This window comes from Epinephelus moara, chromosome 10 (genome assembly GCF_006386435.1).
Source record: "Epinephelus moara isolate mb chromosome 10, YSFRI_EMoa_1.0, whole genome shotgun sequence".
Classification (NCBI taxonomy): domain Eukaryota; kingdom Metazoa; phylum Chordata; class Actinopteri; order Perciformes; family Serranidae; genus Epinephelus; species Epinephelus moara.
Window position 1 is genome coordinate 25,402,751 of NC_065515.1, and position 19,486 is coordinate 25,422,236.

General features: G+C 41.1%; 1 protein-coding gene across 1 annotated transcript in view; it reads right to left on the bottom strand.

The window, feature by feature from the left end:
• cachd1 (cache domain containing 1) overlaps positions 1-19,486 on the bottom strand; it is a 113,331-nt gene that overhangs the window by 5,542 nt on the left and 88,303 nt on the right. The window contains exons 14-26 of the mRNA XM_050055506.1: positions 19,307-19,449; positions 18,254-18,435; positions 15,944-16,054; positions 14,171-14,293; positions 13,456-13,555; positions 13,228-13,344; positions 12,117-12,277; positions 11,312-11,398; positions 10,180-10,296; positions 9,085-9,236; positions 8,344-8,505; positions 7,313-7,390; positions 7,034-7,135 (exon numbers count right to left, since the gene is read on the bottom strand). Coding sequence (XP_049911463.1) covers positions 7,034-7,135; positions 7,313-7,390; positions 8,344-8,505; positions 9,085-9,236; positions 10,180-10,296; positions 11,312-11,398; positions 12,117-12,277; positions 13,228-13,344; positions 13,456-13,555; positions 14,171-14,293; positions 15,944-16,054; positions 18,254-18,435; positions 19,307-19,449 — 1,635 coding nt within the window. The remainder of the gene's footprint in view (positions 1-7,033; positions 7,136-7,312; positions 7,391-8,343; positions 8,506-9,084; positions 9,237-10,179; positions 10,297-11,311; positions 11,399-12,116; positions 12,278-13,227; positions 13,345-13,455; positions 13,556-14,170; positions 14,294-15,943; positions 16,055-18,253; positions 18,436-19,306; positions 19,450-19,486) is intronic.

Here is a 19,486-nt window from a genome sequence, read left to right on the forward strand (position 1 = left end):
ACTTTTATTAGAAGAGAAAATCAACATGCCACATTTGCTGTCAACTCCTGGGACCGGTGATTTTTTTTGACTATTTGCTCTGCACAATCAAAATGATTGTTCCATGTAAAGCACATGTATAGTAACATTGCGATAACATGTTTGGTGACTGGCTGGAAACAAATAAATCATCCTTGATATAACAATTTTACCACAAAACCCACACAAGTTGGGTGAGGGGTTTAAGCAAAGGTTGAGAAAAGCTGCTGATCATTGCAAGGAAATGGGAAGACACCATAACAGAAACTACTCAGCAAATGATGCCCTCCAGTCATAGACCTTCAACACAGAAACATTCATATGAATACACGTTAACACACAATGTTTCTGAAAGCAGTACAAGCTCTTTGATGGCACATTGAAAACTAAATATCCCCACCGGGCATTTTTGCTTTTTGTGTTCAGCTTTCTCATACAATATGAAAAAAAAAAAAAAAAAGCATACATATTTATGACCGCTTTCCTACACATATTGCACATATGTGTAGCCCAAGGAGATAGGAACATAAGCCAACATGGCAGTTAGGATACATTGGTAAGTGGAGCAGTGAGAGGGCGGTACTGCTGTCATATGAAAAAAAGGGATTACTGGGTCAGAGACTAAGTAAACAGATTGAACATAAAGAGAGAAATATTTTATTATGGTACATTCCACTGATGAAAGACAATTTCAGTTGTCGCAATCCAAGTTTGTGACGAGCGAAATGACTAAATGCGCGCTCTTCCAGCAGTATTTTCCTAAAAACCTCACAGGCTCTGGGTTTATTCTCTTCACTTGAACTCAAATTCGTCATAACCCTCCATCTGCTGAGTGGGTTTCATCGCTTTCAGGACCATGAAATCCATCTGAAACACATGGTCTGACTATAAAAAAATATTTGGGAGTTGATCGGGAAACAAACCCATTTTCCTTAATTCCTTTAGTGCCGTCTTTTTCCGATCCTGAAGTGACACCAGCAACATGCTGCACGATGGGAACATCAATCTGTTCTTACAGTCGAGCAAAAAAAACGCTGTAAGCCTGCGTGCCTCGACAATTATAGAAAAATCACTGCCATTTCAGATGATGAAACATTAAACCTCCAGAGATACCGAACCAAGTGATGTGTGGGTTTGTGTGTGTGTGTGTCAGTGGGGGGTCATGTGTCTTTGGCATGTAGGCAGAAGGCGGTGGGTTGAAGTATGCATCTATGTTTGTGTGGCCTCATGGCCAATTATATCTCCCGACAACCTTCTCTATCCCCCAAACATCTAACAGTTAAACAACAAAACCATCAAGTAAACATGTCTGATCCCTCAGCATTCTTCTCTGGGCTTTGGACGTTCATACTATAAAGCAGAAACCCTGTGTTGTATTTCCTAACCCCAAGCAGAACAAAGCCAAACTATTCATAAACAAGTCTGTCTGCAGCCATGCTAGCAGCTTGATGTGGCTGTTGTTATGCTCAGTCGAGCTGATCGAGCCCAAATATCAGGCCCGACCCTGCGTGAACCTGCATAGTTTCTGTCAAAGCTCGACTACAGTCTAAAACATGGCAGCAAACCAGATTAAAAACAAAATTTCCACTGTAAAAAACAACTTAAACATTGAAACATTTATCACAAGCTTAAGTCAACTCAAGTTGTTTAGTGTAACAGACATCTGTGACCCAACATGTACCCTTGTTACTGTATGTTGTGTCTGTCCTTGGGCCTTTGCCATATACAGTATATTAGATAGAGACTACATAACATTCCTCTTCATTAATGAGAGGCTGAGTTAGGACATGTTGGTGACAATACAGCCCAAACATTATTCATGACATTACACACACTATAAGGTCTGCATTTAAAAGAAAAAGAGGGTTTTGGAGCGAACCCGACCTGATTCAAGCCCGGGGTAAGTATGAGAAATTACAAACTGTTCCGAATCCGGCAGGTTGGATCGGGCCCATTGAGTGTGTAAAGAGAATCAAAGCTGTAATGCACAGTGGTTCTTTGATGTAAATGCTAATGTCAGCATGCTAATTCACAATGACAATGCTAGCACGCTATTTTTAAGCAGGTATGATTGGTTTACCATCTAATTAAGTATGTTAGTATGCTAACATTTGCTAATTAGCACTAAGCTTTTTGGGATGTCATTAGTTTTTCAGGTATTTGGTCATGAACCAAAGCGATGGATTAAAATTTGGACCTGATGATGGTGCTAGAGGAAAAATCAAGACATCATCAAAGTCAATATATTAATCCCAATGGGGACATAAATGTCTGTACAAAATATCATGGCAATCCACTCAACAGCTGTTGAGATTTTTAATGTCTGTACCAAAGTGCTGGACCGACTGACACTGCCATCCCTTTTTGAGTCATGCCACTATGATTTGCTTTCCTCATTTTGTCCCTGTCATGTTAAGTGGTCAGTGTCAGGTGATATAGTGTAATATACCAGAGGGTAATGTATGTCCCACAATGAGGCCTGATGTTAACAAACTAAATGTCCTGTCCTGCCTCAATGACGAGTCCTAAAATCCTGCACTGGAGTCAAAATGAGAAGTTTGCTCAGAAATCTTCCTCCCTGATTCTGAGAAGATTAGCTGGGCTTTGATACCAAACGAAAGAAAGCTGACAAAGAAGAGGAGAGACAGAAGAATGAGCAGAGGGAGCGACGAGGACGGGAGCAGAGAGGAGGAGAGAGGAAGGGAGGGATTAAAGGAAAGGGAGGGATGGAGACTTCAAAGAAGTTCCAGACACGGAAGATGCCAACTTTAGCTCGCTTTATCCCTCTTTTCCCCAAAGCAAGAGCCAGAGTTTCAGGCAGGCCTACAGCTAACTGTGTGCTGCAGACAATTTTAAGCTGCACCAGGTGAGGAAAGCAAATCCCTCCTAATGTCAACAGATGTGGAGAGACGGGGTAAACTACCACGTCATTTTAGACGAGACAAGTCTTTCTTTCCTGACAAGTTAAAAGACAACAATTAAGTCTGCAACAAAGTGGATGACATGTTGACTAATACACCTGGATTTTCCTTTACACTTATTCGCCTTCTCAGCAAGACTTCGAGTTAAAGATCAGTACCCATCAGTCTTCACATCTGACTCTCATCAAGATACATGTATCAAAATGTCATATTAGTGCTTTAACTTGTCAATATAATGTCAATTTGTTTTTAAGGATCTATAATATACCCCTTCTCGACAGTCGTGGGCTGGCTTGGCTTGGCTTGGCTTGGTTTGGGCTGTCAGCCCAGCACAGCAGGGATTTGCATTTCCTTACAACAGGGCTACAAAAGGTGTGTCTTTAACTGATGACGGCTGGTCTTGAGTTATTACGTTTAAAAGCAGTGGGCTGGTCCACAGCTAAAGTCCCCTGTTATTTTTTTCTGCATGTGTTTTTCCACAGCACGGCAGGTAAGAGAAATTCACCTGTTGGAGGTGAGCTGTTTGCAGAGGTACAGTAAGAGCCTTTGTCTGCAGCTCTTCATCAACATCTCACTGTGGCTGTTTCTGCTTTTACTCTTCCTCCCTGCCGTATTATTAGACCTGCCTGTATTGAAGAGAAGCTGCTAACATAGTTCCGCTAATTCAGTTATAACACATTTCATTTCCTATAGATTCTTCACAATAAAAGTCCCCCGTTTTTTTGTTAGGTAAAAACTTTTATTGTGAAGCAGCAAAATAAGGAAATGTTGAGTTTTCAAGCAGCAACTTCACACAACTTCTAATACGGCGGATGGCGAACATGAAACAGTAAAATAAAGCAGATATCTGAAGTAAAAACATAACTAAAATCCAAACCACAGAGATTCAGTTAGAAGCTACAAAAGTACTTCTAAAAACGTCCTTCTCTCTGGTTTCCCTTTAGACAGAAGTAAGTAGAATCTTGCAACACAGTCAACACAGTCAACACAGCCAACCTCGACGACCCCTGTTCGTCGGGGTTGGCCGCGGTCGGCAAGATGTCACTACTACCAGCTTGAGGGTGGGTGGTTTGGTTTTGGACCTACTCCTGAGAAGGTCCATCTCCGGCGCAGCTTGGTGTGGCACAGCGCACCTAAACTGGCAATATAAATGCAAATCTGCGCGGCATGACTTTACTCGGCGTGGTCAAAAGTGACAATGGGAAAGAGTATGTCTGCAACAAACTGAATGACACATTGACTAATACACCTACATTTGAAGGAACTGTTTGACAGTTTAAATACACTTATTCACCTTCTAGCCAGGAGTTAGTTTCAAGGATTAATACCAATCAATCTTCACATCTCTTGGCACGAATGCATGTCCCACAATGTCAAACTAGTGCTTTAGTTTGTCAATACAATATATTTTTTCTTTACAATCTGTAATAGAGTGCCCCAATCCAGATGTTATACAAAATTTGTCCCATTTACTATCTTCAATATTATTTCCTCTTTCATTTTCTCATAATAAGGTTTATTTCGCTAACAGGTTTAAAAGCATGTGATTCCTGAAGATGGGAGATAATTATATTCTTCATGTTTACTGCACACAAAGAAAACATTTAAATATAATGATATCTGCCTCATCCTCTCTGTAGATATTGATTATACTGTACACAGCAGCTGCAAGTATAAACATGACCTCTATAATGTAAGGGTGTGGATTACAGTTGGTACATATATGCAGTATGTACAGTATTCATTATTAGATGGGTAGGTCCTGCCACTGCCTGTAAGCTAATACTGCAGCTCTGCCAAACAGCCCTCTGTATGTGTGCGTCACTCACTTAACAGATTTAATGCTCTGATCCTGCTGTGATCTTCATGGTGTGCGTTTGTGTGTGAGTGTGTGTGTGTATGTGTGTGTGTGAGTGTGTTCTATCATACCCTTCAGCAGTACAAGTGAGTGGATTGTGGTAGGAGGGCACCTTTGACCGAGCAGAGAAGAGCAGCAACTTTGAAGCATCAACTTGGTAATGAATTTGTTTTAGTCCCTGACGGACTCACACCCCCTCCTTCCATTATTTCAAACTCATCTTCCTCTCTGTCCCTGTCCTCTTGCCCTCGCGTTTCACTCTTATTTCCCCCCTTTCATCATTTTTGCATCTACATCTCTCCACTTGTCCTCCATTTTCAGGGTTTTTTTTCTTTCCCATCCTCAGTTACGCAACATGTGATAGTCCTTCCTGTCCATTTACGTAGACTGCTCTTTTTATTAGCACTTGTGAATCACTGTTTGCTGCTCTTACAGGGAGAATTCAGATGTCCTCAGATGTTATATAAAAAAACTTTTGATATTTAAGGATTCTTTTAAGTTGATCTGTATTGTCAAAATATGTTATGCAGGAGACGTGAACTACAGAGAAAACGACACTACAGGGAGCTCATTTTACTAACAAATTAAAACTATTTTCCCCCCTCACATCTCTTTATCCTCTCGGGTTTAACAGCTATACTGTACGTAACATGCAGCTGACAAGCTCTTACTCGTGTCTTTGTTTCACTTTAGCCCACTCTCCTCTCCCCTCTTCACATTCATCCTTGTTCTCTCTCTGTCATCATCAGTTATGCAACAAGTATCGGAGACACTCATTGCCAGGAAGTGGATTGATGCCATATGTAGGTGGTAAGAGCCCATGTGGGTGAAAACTGTCCATCCACGCTCACCGAGTGTCAGACTTACAAGTTCTACAAACGGTAACAGCGAAACATGAGCAACTCTCCCAGAGCTGCAGATGAGAGAAAACAAGGTACCGAGCTGTGATATAATGAAATGAACAAGCCAGGGGCTGAACCACGGCCAAAGAGCTGAGAGCTAACTGTGGATGTGAGGCTGTGCTGTAACATGCAGTTTAAAAATGATGATACCCAAGCCCTAAATGTGAATTTGGATAGTGTGGCTACATTTTTATCTTGGTATGGTTTTATGTTCTATAACACATCTTATTAAAATTCCAATTAGTGTAAATAAACTTCATTTCATGGTCTGTTGCATCTCTACGCCTGAGTCAGAGGGTTAGGCAAGGTAGCCCAGACTTCTTCCAACATCTTCCAGCTCTTTCCTGGAGGATCCCAAGGCGTTCCCGGGTCTGCCCTGGGGTCTCCTCCACAGTGTGTTCAGAAAGCTTCCTGATTAGACGACTAAACCTAGCTGTCTCCTTTCTTTGTTCCAAAATGGGTGCCGTGTCGAGAGGTGAGCCCACATCCCTTTATTGACATCACCATTTTGAATTTACCGTTACACAGCCGTGCTTATGCCGCCTAGGGCAACATTTCAACAGAACTCATGCAGGATGCGTCAGTTTTCTAACTAATGAATGTTGAAGTTTCCAGGAACTGAGATTATCTTAAACTGAACTTCCTGTTGTGTAAGAACACCAGGACATTTGCGGCAAGAAGAGAGAGCTGATCATGATAATGTTTGACCTTTAGAGGACAGAAAGGACCTTAAAGCTGTATCTGAACTAATCTATAACGACTATGAGGCTATTTACTACAAAACAATGGCCAACATTTTTTTTGGTGATTCTTGTTTTCACTCAAATGTCACCAAATATCAGCTTCTTCGACAGCTTCAGCCTGGCCAGCGTGCTTTTAACAAGGTTGTAAGGTTAATTTATTTGTCATTTGACAGCACAGGGCTGTACATGATGCACACACATTGAGAATATATCTACATATTTAAATTGGAATAGGATAAAACAAAACAATATCACTTATGTTTTATTATGTATTCAGTTGGGTTTGAAGGGATTTCATAACCTCATGAGTCACAGCAAATCTCAACCTACAGAGCACCATGAAACCACAACAGAGGAATACAAATTCTATGAATAGTCTCGCTTTGACACAGCATTACTGGCAGATGCAACCTACTCAATTCCTCTTTCCATCAGTGCTGGTGTACTGTATGACCAATAAAAAAACAGCACAAACAGCTAGTGGTTTTGAGCATCGTCACATCTGTGCTTCTTTTTTTTTTGTGGTGAGCTACTCCGCTTCTGTTAATCTACAGTATGCATATGCGGTGTGAGATAAGTTATTTGTCTTACCGTGGTCACTCTCTGTACCGGAGCGGCCCCAGTACCTCCGTCTCCGCTCAGGAGTGTGAGTGTGCCGCTCGATCACCGCGGCGATGAATCGAGTGTTACTGACTGAAAGTGAGGAGAACAAACAGGTCAACACACAGGCCCTGTTTAAATATCAAATACTTGCATTGTCAAAAAAAACCCACTATGATTAAATACCTCATCTGAAGTATTTACAGTACACCTTATATTTATCCGTAGCATGTGCTAAAGATAATGCTGGATATATCAAACAATGCTTACTGATTCCTCTGTCCTCGTGGCTGTCCTCATCCCTCTCATCTCTTTCGTTATCCAGGTTGGACATTCTCACTGACATTTCTGGAGCAGCATGGAGGTATAGGACAAGATAAATGCCAAAATGAGACAGATGCCATTGAGATATTGGAGTATTACATGAAATGTATGACAAGCATGAATTATATGTCAACAGTTAGTTTAAATGGAGCTGTATGGGGAGAATAATCTGTGTACATGCAGATAGTACCCAGGATGAAGGCTTGTTTGTGTACATGAGGGCAAGGTTTGTAAGAAAAAGGAGGGGTTACACATGCTGCACTGCAAGCTACTTTTAACCTTGCCTTTGACCGTGTGTGTGTGTGTGTGTTGTTGGTCCAAGCTGCTGCAGCTGCAGAAGAAGCTAAATCTGCCCCCCAACACACACACACATTAAGCTGCGACTTATGAGCCAATTCCTCAGGCTAATGCCGTGCGATAACATAGCCACACTCTCCACCATCTATCTATCCCGAGTTGTTTACCAAACCATCAAACCGAAAGTGACTCGGACTCAAGAGTTTTAATGAGGTTGCAATCTCGTTTGATGTTTTTGTCAATAACGCTGAGTAATTACACAAATCACGCCGCAGCAGCTGCTGCTGTGTGATGCTAATGTCAGCTGTTTGGTTCCAGCACAACTTGTCACACTGCTTGCTAATCAGGCTGCTTTAAAACTTTGTTTGGTATTTAAAGGAATGCCAGGATGTGAATAAACAAAATGTGATGGTTAAAACAAGAAACGACTGTACAGCACTTGTTTTTACTGTTGCTCTTGCAGTTTTTTGGGCACTACGGGTCAGCCAGTGGGAATATATGATACAGAAAATCCACTACGACTGCTGAAAGTGATGCTGTGGGTTTATTTGGTCCCTGGTACCAGATGTATTATTGACAGAAATGAATGTTAAACGCCCAAATTTCACTTCGGTGTCAACTTCACCTACTTAAAAGCTCCAAGATGTGTGTTTGTGAGACAGAATCTACACGAGTCCTACCCTGTGCTGCCAGCGGTGACATGTGCTGGTGCGAGCGCCTGTGGATCTGGTGCCTGTACGCATACACAGCCAGCACCAACACCATGATGCACCCCATAATGCCCCCGGCGACTGGACCCACAGGGGCGCTCTTGATCATATTCAGAGATGCCACCTCCTCATCTGCGGAAGAAAGAGCAAAAAAAAAAGAAAGGAGATGAAGGGGTAGGCAGAAGGTTGTTTAAAGAAATTAAAAAGGACTTCAGATGGCTGAAGAAGTGAAAATACAACAAGCCAATATCAAACAGCTCTGGCTCAGATCCTCACTCACGCTGCCACGCTAAGACATTTTCTACTTCGCTTCTATTCTCTCATCAGTGTGAAATACCACAGAAAAAATTATTCAACTGCAGGCAGACGGCCATTTCTCATTTTGAAAACTGATAACAGAACCAAAGAAAAATAACCAGCCAAAAGAAAAGTTTTAAATAAATCTGGAATATTGGTTATCCATGAGCTGCGATATTCTGCTGTCACAAAGACCTTGGAAATAATTGCACTTTTTTCTCTTTTGTTGCCGCTTGTTTATTTCTTTACTCTGCTTGCTAACAATGTGCACTTTTAGGATACGTGTCTCTTAACATTAGAACCAGCCTCAGCAAAGCTACTTTGCACCTTAACTGACAAAGAAATAAAAAAGCTAGTTGCGTCTTTAGAGTGAGCATCTATGTAGATCTTGAGTTATATCCACATTTCACTCACCTAGTAGTCCCAGGCCATCTGCATAGGGACTCTTGGCCCCGACGATGCCGCCGAAACACTCTTTCTGCAGGGCACAGTACGGCTTGTCGAGATGGGTCTTACCATCACTGTCCACCATGCACCACTCACAGTCCAGCACGCCGAAACAGTCACTGAAGCAGGGCGCAGAATATGGAGATTGAAAATAAGATTCTTGAAGGGCAAACACTTAAGAACTTTCTTTTAGAAATGTGCCAAATGGTAAATAATCTTTTGGAGACAAAAGGGATCATTTTCTGTCAAACGTATACGGACAGAAGCCTGTGATGTTAAATCAAAATCAAATCAAGTTTACTTATACAGCACATTTTAAAAACAACCATAAGCTGAGTGCTGTACAGAATAAAAGAACAACACACCAATATAAAGCAATACAAAATGTACACAAATAGAAAACAGAGTAACACTGCTAAGAACAATTACATATATTAAAAAGATTATAAAATACTAAAATAGCAAAACCACTACAAACAACCAAATGCCATTGAAAACATGTACGTTTTAAGATGATGTCAATGGAGGGGGAGGATTTGATTGACAGCAGAAGGCTATTCCAAAGCTCTGGAGCAGGTACCGCAAATGCACGATCTCCCTTACCCACCAACCTCCATGTGGGACAGTTAAAAGACATTTTTTGGAGGATCTAAGTGGTCGGGAGTTGGAGTAGGGGCAGAGAAGCTCAGCAGTATACTGAAAACAATTGATTTCTTATGATTTCTTAAACAGTGCATTACAGTAGATTAACTGTACCATGCATGGTGTCATGTTTTTGGGGTAAATATGCACTACCTATGATGAAATAATTTGAAAGTGAGTTGATTCATTAGTGACCTGAAACGGACACTTCATACTTCCCATTTATTACCACTGGGTGTCACTGTGCTGCTGATGTTTAGCAAAAACATATACATTTATTGAGTCATGTGTCTCATGTGATATGTGTCTAATGGTATATGGCCCTGTAACACTGTGTTTGTATGAACTTCATTCATACATTGGTTTCTTCATTATACCTGTGAAGGTGCACTGTGAATGTGTGTAATTCAGTGTGCATACCTGCTGGTGTATCTCTGGCTGCAGCGGGTGTTGATACACTGGGGCAGGGTGTCATGCAGACTGGGATCAATCACATTCAGACTGACAGGCTCCTGATGCACCTCACAGCTAGGGTTCCTGAACAACATAAAGAAAGGTGCAGATGCAGTCAGAGCACATTCTTGGTCAGAGTACAAACACCCAGCTGACAACATCCATCCAAATCCTAGAATGAAGCATGATTACACTTAAAAGAAAGAAAAACAACAAAAAAAGCAGTCACTGCGCAGTAAATCTGACACGTAAAGAAATCAAAGCAGGAGCCCTCAAAGTCTTCAGTGTGTCAATTTATGCAAAGCAGCTTTAAAAGGACAAACATCAATGCGGCTTGACACAAAACACAGAGGAAAAATCTGACAGCGGTAAAAAAAAAAGAAAAGAAAAGAAAAGAAAAGATAATTGCATGTCTTCCTGAAATAAAGAAGGAATTGGCATTTGAAACATTGACGCGCTGTCAAAGGCAGCTGATGGTTGATGAAAGGAGACGGGTGAAACAAGAGGGAGGGAGGACGAGGACTGAAAGGACGGGAGAGAATAGAAGTGAGGAAACACCCACAAACGTTTACAGAGCGCCTTATATGTATACGACAGGAGTGTGAAAGACACCAGTAGTACGCACGAAACAAATGAATTTGGCAAATGTGCTACTGACAGCAAGTAAAAATGTACATCTGAGAGATATCACTCTTTCTTATTTTATTTTCAGATCTTACTATTCTGTGCTTTATTTTACTTTATTTTTACTCTTTTACTTGTGCATGTTTTTGGATTTGTTATGTTACTTCTCTTATGTTTTGCTGTTGCCATGTTATGTTATTGTACTTCTTTTATTTTACCGTACAGCACTTTGGTCAACTCTGGCTGTTTTTAAACATGCTTTATAAATAAATTTGATCTGACATGATTGCATTGGCATGATTTACTATTCACTCTGGCCTTAGCATGCTAACTCTTAGCATTCATGATCAAAATCCTCACTATCCAAGTCAAATGACAAAAATATTAACAGGGCATGTCAGTGGTTTTCACCTGAATATTAGGTACATAGCCTAATAATGTTTTAATATGTGGCTCAGGCATGTCTTGCACTTACCTATTTTCAGCATTGGTGAGGTTGCCGGTACACTCATTGACCTCCAGGGGGCACTCACATGGACACTCACATTCATTCTGCTCCATTCTGAAAAACACACCAATAGTGCTCAGTGAGAAAGCTCCATTTAATTTATATTATGGTCATTTTGGTTGTTTTTACACGTCCACATATGTAATATTTCATTAGCTAAGCTTCTGTCTGATGTGATTGGAAAATACAATTCAGACACTCTGTAATGATTCTGCTGCAGCATTACACCATCAAATGTGGATCTTTACTAAACTCAAGTGGTTGTATTCACAGAGTTGCTCCTATTGAAGAACGTCAAAGAAAATTCTTAGAATTATGACATTTTCTAAGAATTTCCTCTTACAGCAGAGGGGTCACACAAACAATACTTTCAGTCTCATATTGTAATGCAGTTCATTTCATTTCCACTGGGTGTCCACACCTTGCAGGCTCACAAAAGGGTGCGTCTGTGACAACCAATCACATCTGTTAAAAGCAAGCATCACACCTAGCAATGGGGTCAACCACACCTCCTCACTAATGTAAAAGTTCCCGTCCCTTCTTTGCTCAGAGCTGCTCTGAGAACTTTCCTAGATTACTCCTAAACTGGGATTCCCTACTAAATTTTTTTAGGCTAAGCTAGGAGCTCTTTGAGCGTATTTTAGGAATGTTTGTAACATGGCCCCAGAAGTTTGTCTTGTGATCTTGTTGAACAAACATGCAAACCATCAAATCTATTCTACAACAAGTCAGCATCATAATATGTAAACAGGCATGTGGGTGAAGGAGAGACCTGTGGCAGTTGAGACAGAGCCGGTCCACGGTGCTGCAGGCGCAGAATGCCAAAGAGTCACATGTCTCGTTGACGATACCAGCAAAGGCGTTGGTGCCGGGGATTCGGGTCAGACGGTACTTGGAACAATGGCTACCATGGACAAGGTTGGTCAGGTCCCCCTAGGAGAAACACAGGACAAGACAAGAAATGTTTTTTAAAACCTTTATATTCAATCTCGCCTTCCCCCACTTAAAGGCAAGCAAAATAAAAGCAAGAGGTTAGGCCTCTTTACAATTACCCATAACAACAGGAATAAATATAGGAACAAATACAAAACAAAGATGTGTAACAGTCAAAGAAGCTACTTTGTGGGAACAGTTGTGAAAAGGAATCGAAAATGTGTAATAAATTTAATAGATTTAAAATATGCATCTTTAAAAATAAGATGATGAACAAATTCAAAATTAAATTATGAACACTAGTGTGCGTGTGTGTGAATTTTTGCTGGGACTTTTGGGTACATATAATATACTTTTTTTTTTTACTTTTTCTTTCATTTTAATAGTATAAATCAAGAGAAGAGTTGGTCACGGCTTTACAAATAATGGCGTCTTATAGTTTATTATTGTTGTTATTATTATTAATAATAATAATAATATTTCTTAAATGTATTTGGGTTTTTTTCTTTTCTTGTGTGTTTAAGTTGAATAAGTTGGGGAAAAAATAATTACCAGACACAAGTAAATAAACTAGTAATGGACATGAGGTATTTGGACAAATTTAGATTTTAATTAGTGATATAATGCTCAATCTGCTCCTTGTTAATCTAAAATTGGGCATAAATTAAACGGTATGACATGTTAAAATAAATAAATAAATAACTTTAAAGCTGCAGACCTTAAACTGGAATAATATTCCATCAGAGTCTTTAACTACACAAAAACACATTGATTTTAATAGAGTTATAGTATACAGAAATAATTATAGGTTGCAACACCAGGGATCACCACAAGAGAGCAGTATTATACTATCACATATTCACACTGATTAGAAAGGCCTTGTGTCTGTCATTCTGTGCTCCTGTGCAGTCATCCATACATCTTGAGAACATCTCGTGTCCTTTGCTTACCATAATGCTGGTGTTGAACTTGTAGAAGCGCTGCACCGTGCGATCGCTGAAGCTGTTACACAGGTTCTTCTTGACAAAGTTGGGGTGGTTCAGGATGTCGTTGGCCACCAGCGGCTCCTACGATCAAAAAGGCATGATGACAAAATGAGGAATAAAAGATGAACAAACGTGAAAAGAGGATTATTAGAGGGTAGTTTTGCATTTGTATATTAGTCCATGGTCCTTTACCTTGTGTGTGATGTGCTGTTGCTCTGCAGGGGCGTGACCTTTGGGGTCAATGAGGGTGGGGTGAGCAACCAGGTACCCTCTGTCCTCCATTATGAAGCACCTACAATGTACACACACAAATATATGTACAGACTGCAGACACAGTGACAGAGGGGATCAATTTAAGGAATATACATAACTTAAATTAGTCATACCAGCCCTGCTTTTTCAGATCCCTTTCCACCCCAAGTGCTTAATTCAACCTGCAAAATATTGCTCCGTTCTACTTCCCTCCATTCCTCAAACACTCTGCCAAATACTGCTCCCCACTGCCCCACACCCCCTTTGAGCTAATCCTGTTTTATATGGCTCTTGAACACCAACAGAGAGAGCATGAAGGAAGTGAAGAGAAAAAGGGGAGAAGAAGAGGGGGTGCAAGAAAAAGGATGAAGAGAAAAACAAAAAGGGGAGACATAAAAGCTGGAGAAAGTATGTCGGACTGAGACAACAGCAATGCCACATCTCCAGCAGGAATGCCGTGATAATCAGCTTATCTCTTCTCCCCTCCCTTTCTTTTTTCTTCCCCATCTCTCAGCAAATTTCATTCTTGCTCAGTAAGAACAGAAGTTTAGCCACTGTCTACAGACATTCAGCGGAAAAGGCAAAAAAGGAAATAAAGAAAGGAATGATTTGTAGAAGAAGTGAGAAGATAGAAACAATCCATCCTCTTTCCTACCTGATCTTGTTGCCTTTGTCCTGGTTGCAAATGGGCAGCAGGTCTAGCAGGACCTTATAGAAGTAGCGCAGGGTGAAGTCTATACCCATCACTGCAATTGCGTAACCAGGGGCCATCTGAGAGCTGGAGAGAGGAGGAGACGGGGAATGCGACAGAAATGCATCATAAAGGATTCTCTCTTTAATGAAGAAAAACCTTTCTGTTCAATTGTTTGCTGCGATTGTGTGTTAATCTGTACACTGACAGAAGTAATTGTCACTTACTCTACAGACCTCTATAATAACATAAATGTTTACCCACACCAGCCACAAAAAAAATCCCCATTAAACACTAAATAGATCACACACATACACACACACACACCCTCTTTGAATCTGTGTTAGACAGACTACAGCCTGAGCAATGTTATGCTCACTGAGCCGGTCATCAACACTCTAATCCTGCTTATCACACACACACACACACACACACTGATATTGGATGTTTATGTGTACATTTGCATGGACCATGGTAAACAGTTCCTATTGTGCCACTGCGAGCAGTGTTGTGGTGCTACGTTGGGTTTTAAGCTCACGGAACTAGAAACATAAACACTGTAATCTCAGCTACAGTTACAGGCTTTAACTCAAAGAGGCTGCGTTCAAAACATTCTGCTAGAACTTCTATAAAAACTGGCTGAGGTACAAAGTGTAATACTGCACATATTCACATCAGAGCTCGAGGAGATAGCTGGAATACAGTGGCTTGCTCAAAGGCATCTTGGAAGAGCAGATGCTTGAGATAACTGTGGCTGGATCCAGACCATTTGACTCAGATATTCTGCCCCTCATTACACAGCCCTAAGGGAAAAATGGTCAATGATATTTTGTCCTGAGAAACAGTGCGCTCTTCCGGGCTGAGTGCCTAACAGCCCACAATTTTGTCTTGGCTCATAACAACAGTGAACCTGTTGATGAGCGATACCTAATAAACAGACCTGATCGTTTATTTCCCAAGGTGTAAAAAACAAATCACACAAATTAGTCCATCACCTGCAAAAACTATTTTTTTGGCCAATTGGGGGCAGCGGAAACAAGCTGTGAAAAAGACACTGACATAGGATCAACTTTTAAGTTGCCATGGCAACTTGTTGAGACTATATGTTTAACATTCATTCTCTTTTAGCTTGGTTTTTGGTCTCTATCAACTCGTGAGGGGAATATCTGACTTTTTAGCTGCTAAATGCCCCACTATGCTCACCAGCTTGTGTCTAACTGTGTCTGTCTGCTGTTTGGTAAAGACCAGGTAGTGTACAGTGGGTGGGTGAGAGCGGGGAACGTGAACTTGAACAGTGAAGTTGTGGGATGGACAGGTAAACAATGAAACTCAGACACAAGATAATGACACATAAATTGTTCCTTCATTTCCCAAGACTCTCTTGTCTCATTGTGAGGTTTGGTGTCGTCGCTTCTTGTTTTACTTTTCACATAAAACCACTGAAACGTAAATATGTGGCTTGTTAAACAGTGTGCAACAGCAGCACAAATAGAAGGGAGTCATAAGTTTGCTAGCATTAGCCACTATAAGCTACCATCCATACCAGAGCCAGAAAGTCTCTAACAGCAAACAACCAACTTAGCAGTTTAGTAGTCTTACTTTAAATGAGTGAGTTTATCAAACAGATACTTATTCAGAAAAAACCATGACTTGTAGGACTTGATTTCCTCTGGTGCACTCAAACATGAGATGGCAGAGGGGTTAATTGTGGTAAAAAATACACCTTCCTCTTCTTACCTGGAGGCATGGATGGTGTGGCTGATGGTGACGACGTAGCCCGCACCACCCACATCCAGGTACGGCCCCGTGAAGGTGATGAGGCCAGGGTTAGCCACAGCATGCTGGTACCTACACAACACATCACACATGCAGAGTTATTTGAGATATCTTTAAAGATACTTTTACAGGTTTGATCCAACCAGATAGTATTTATAGAATGTGTACTGGACATAGAGAAGAGCATTTTAGGTCTTGACTGCGTACAAAACAACTGTCACAATTTGTTGATGATCATATCGATACTCAGTTACTTTACTCTGAGTAACTGGATTGTTGGATTTACTGAATATGACAGACATTCTTAGTCTCATTACACTGTCATTCACAAGTACTTTAATACTTATTTCATATTTGTTGTCAGTTTTGTGTGAAAAAAAAAAGCAATAAACAACATTCATTAAAAAATAAATTGAATGAATGAATAATTTTTATTTCAGTTGATCATTTTACATTATAATCCGTATTCATTTTATATTTTGAGGCTTTGTTAAAACGCAACACAGCTACATAATTTCCAATCAGCATCGAGTCCATTGCATACTTGAAACACATCTGTAATTTACATTGGCTCTCAATTTACATGTTTCATAAATAAACAACCCTCTTAAATTATAATGGCCTTTTCTTAATTTAAAAAAAGAACTTTTAAAACAGCCAGGAAGGTTTTTGTTGACAACTTGAAAAAGCATTTCCAATGTTTTTAAATACACAATTTTTGAAGGTGTGTGATGCTATAAACAGTTGATTAGTAAATTCACGATAACCTGCTTTATGCAATATTCTAAGGGCTCTTTTATAAAGTTTAATTATAGGATCTATATTTGTTTTGTCTGCATTTCCCCAAAATTCAGTGCAGTAGGACATATATGGCATTACAATTCTTAGTCTTAGTTTTACCTGTAATTGTTACTTTAAGACGTTTTATTTAAGTGAAACTTTTTCGATCTGATTATTTTTGTCAAAGTGGACATTTCTTCCATGGCTGAACGTACCAACAGAAAGTAGTGATGGGCAAAGCAGTTCTTTAAATGTTACTGAATCACTAGAATCACTTCATTAAAAAGATTAGTTCACAAGATTCGTTCACCGAATCGTTCAGTGCTTGGCGGGAGGAGCCCTGACTGAGTACTGCGTAGTCCGACTCTCTGAACTGATACACGGCTGAGCTGCTGCTGCGTCTGCCCTGCACTGGTGAGTCCCAGCCTAACATTTTAAGTTTGTCAATCTGGAAACTAAATCTGTTAAAACAATGGGGAGGTGTGTGATAGTGTTCATATGGCTTGACTCCTGGCTACATCAGCCGTTAGCTTGGAGAAAACAGTCCCTATAAAAGTGTGAGATGATTTGAAACACTCAGGGATCGGGGTCATTCACCGAGTGATTTGTTCACCGAGTGATTCGTCACGCGGTAGGCAGTCCCTCCCTGCACCCTGGCTGCCTCGCGACTCGCGAGTGATTCATCGTTCACATGGACCGAATCAGCAGTTCCACTCCCGGCCTGCACGCTCGCTGCTGAGCTCAACTGAACTGAGCAATAAACGAATCAGTTCCAGAAGTGATTCAGTTCAGTACGTTCACTCAACAGATTTGTTCTTTTGAACGATTCGTTCGCGAACGACACAACGCTAACAAAAAGCTGCTACAACACATGTAAGCTTTACAAAGTTTACATTCAATTGTTGAAGTTTCTTTTCTTTTATCTTTCTACTCTTCTACTGGCATATTTGTGTGCATAAGTAATTTGGTTGATCCCTCTCTGTATGCAGTTGTTTCAGTCAAGTAGGCCAAAAAGGTTGAAAAACCACTAAAGCTGGGTGGACACGTTCCACGGGCTGGAGTGTAAATGTGAGAGTGTAAATGTAATCAGTGATAGAGCTCTACACAATGTGCTGATAATCATCCTAACTACACAAAACTTTCCAGAATAATATTACCCAACTGGAAACTTTTTAAACTTACTTTAAGTCAAACATCCAAGTGTGGAAAAACATGCTTTGTCTTATAGTCTGTTGGATTTTTGTCAGCTCATTACAATTCAGCAGTTCAGTGAGAAACTCTGAACCTCGCTCAGCTCAGTAATGGCCGGTGACCATTTAACCACAAACATGTGCCGGCAGTTTGCACACATACCCCTTTAACTCCTACCTATCCAGCCAGTCTCATATCTCCTTTCACTCCCCTAAAACACACGCACTCATATATACATACACACACACACACACACACACACTTCTTCACCCCCTTCACACCCTCCAAAGTAAGCCTCACCATTGTCTGCGGGTCGGGTCGAAGGCTTTGTCCATCAGTGATCCTGGGTAAATCCGGAGCACCCCACTGGGCGTTGCTATGTAACGGCGCACAATGTAGCAGTTGAGGCTACTCATTTCCATTAGTGTCATCCACTCATCCGTGACGTGACTGGTCGCCATAACCTCGTTCCTGACAGAGGACTGCGGAGGAGAAAGGATGACAGGATGGAGGGAGACAAAGAGAGGAGAGGGACAGTGAGGGTGGAAGAAGAGAGAAGGAAGGAGGAGAAAAGTGGTGAGGAAGAGGTAGAAAAGTGCGAGTCTTAATCTGGGGTTTGCCTGAAATGTAAGTTGGCCAAAACTTTTGGCAAGTTGGCCTCCGGTCTACCCACAAACAAAACTGAAATAAAAAGTGGCTCCTGCCAATTCAAACACACCTGAACTTGACATTATTCTACTGTACTGCTGCTCGAGATGGTGATACATATCTTTTTTAAATGAAAGTATAATCACAAAATCACACGGCTCAGAACACCAGTATTTAGGAATAAAAGGAGCTCGATTAGCCATAAAGCCCTGAAAAACACCCTGAAAATTACATCCCAGCACCATTTTCAGAGAGGCTTCTGAGTTTGAAAGGGGTGATGAGGTCACCGGAGGGGGCCTTTAAGACTAGCCTGGGAATCAGAGCTGGGACTGGGGCTTAGAGTTCAAACTCTAACCCCCTACTCCCCCCAGGACAGGAATGCACACGGGCTGCCAAAACCACGTGGGGGCTTGTCCCCCTTCTTAAAGATGCAGAGCTTCATTTACACTGTGTGGATTTTAGCTGTAATGTAAGCAGCCAGATGTTGTACGATACAGAATCAAAAGTTGCATTTAAAGGTACTTCAAAACACCAACTATCCTGGGACTCATTAATTGTGTGTAAGTGTGTTTGTACATACTTACAGAAGAATATGAATATGTGTGTAGTGTAACCTGACTGCAGGGCTGGCTATGTGCCATGTGTTTGTCAGGTAAACAACATTAACCCTGTATGCGCCCACAGGCTGGTCCCGTGCTTGTTTACCTTGAGGCCAGGGTTGGCTATGAGCCTGGTGTTATCACTCAGGTAGGCAGTGTAGTGCTCCACCATGCGCTTTGTCTCTGGCTGGCTGAGGTGCTCGTAGGGAGAGGAGAAACTACCAGCTGCCAACATCACAGTGGGAGACTCTGGGAAAGAGACAGAAGAGGGGAAAAGGGGACAGTG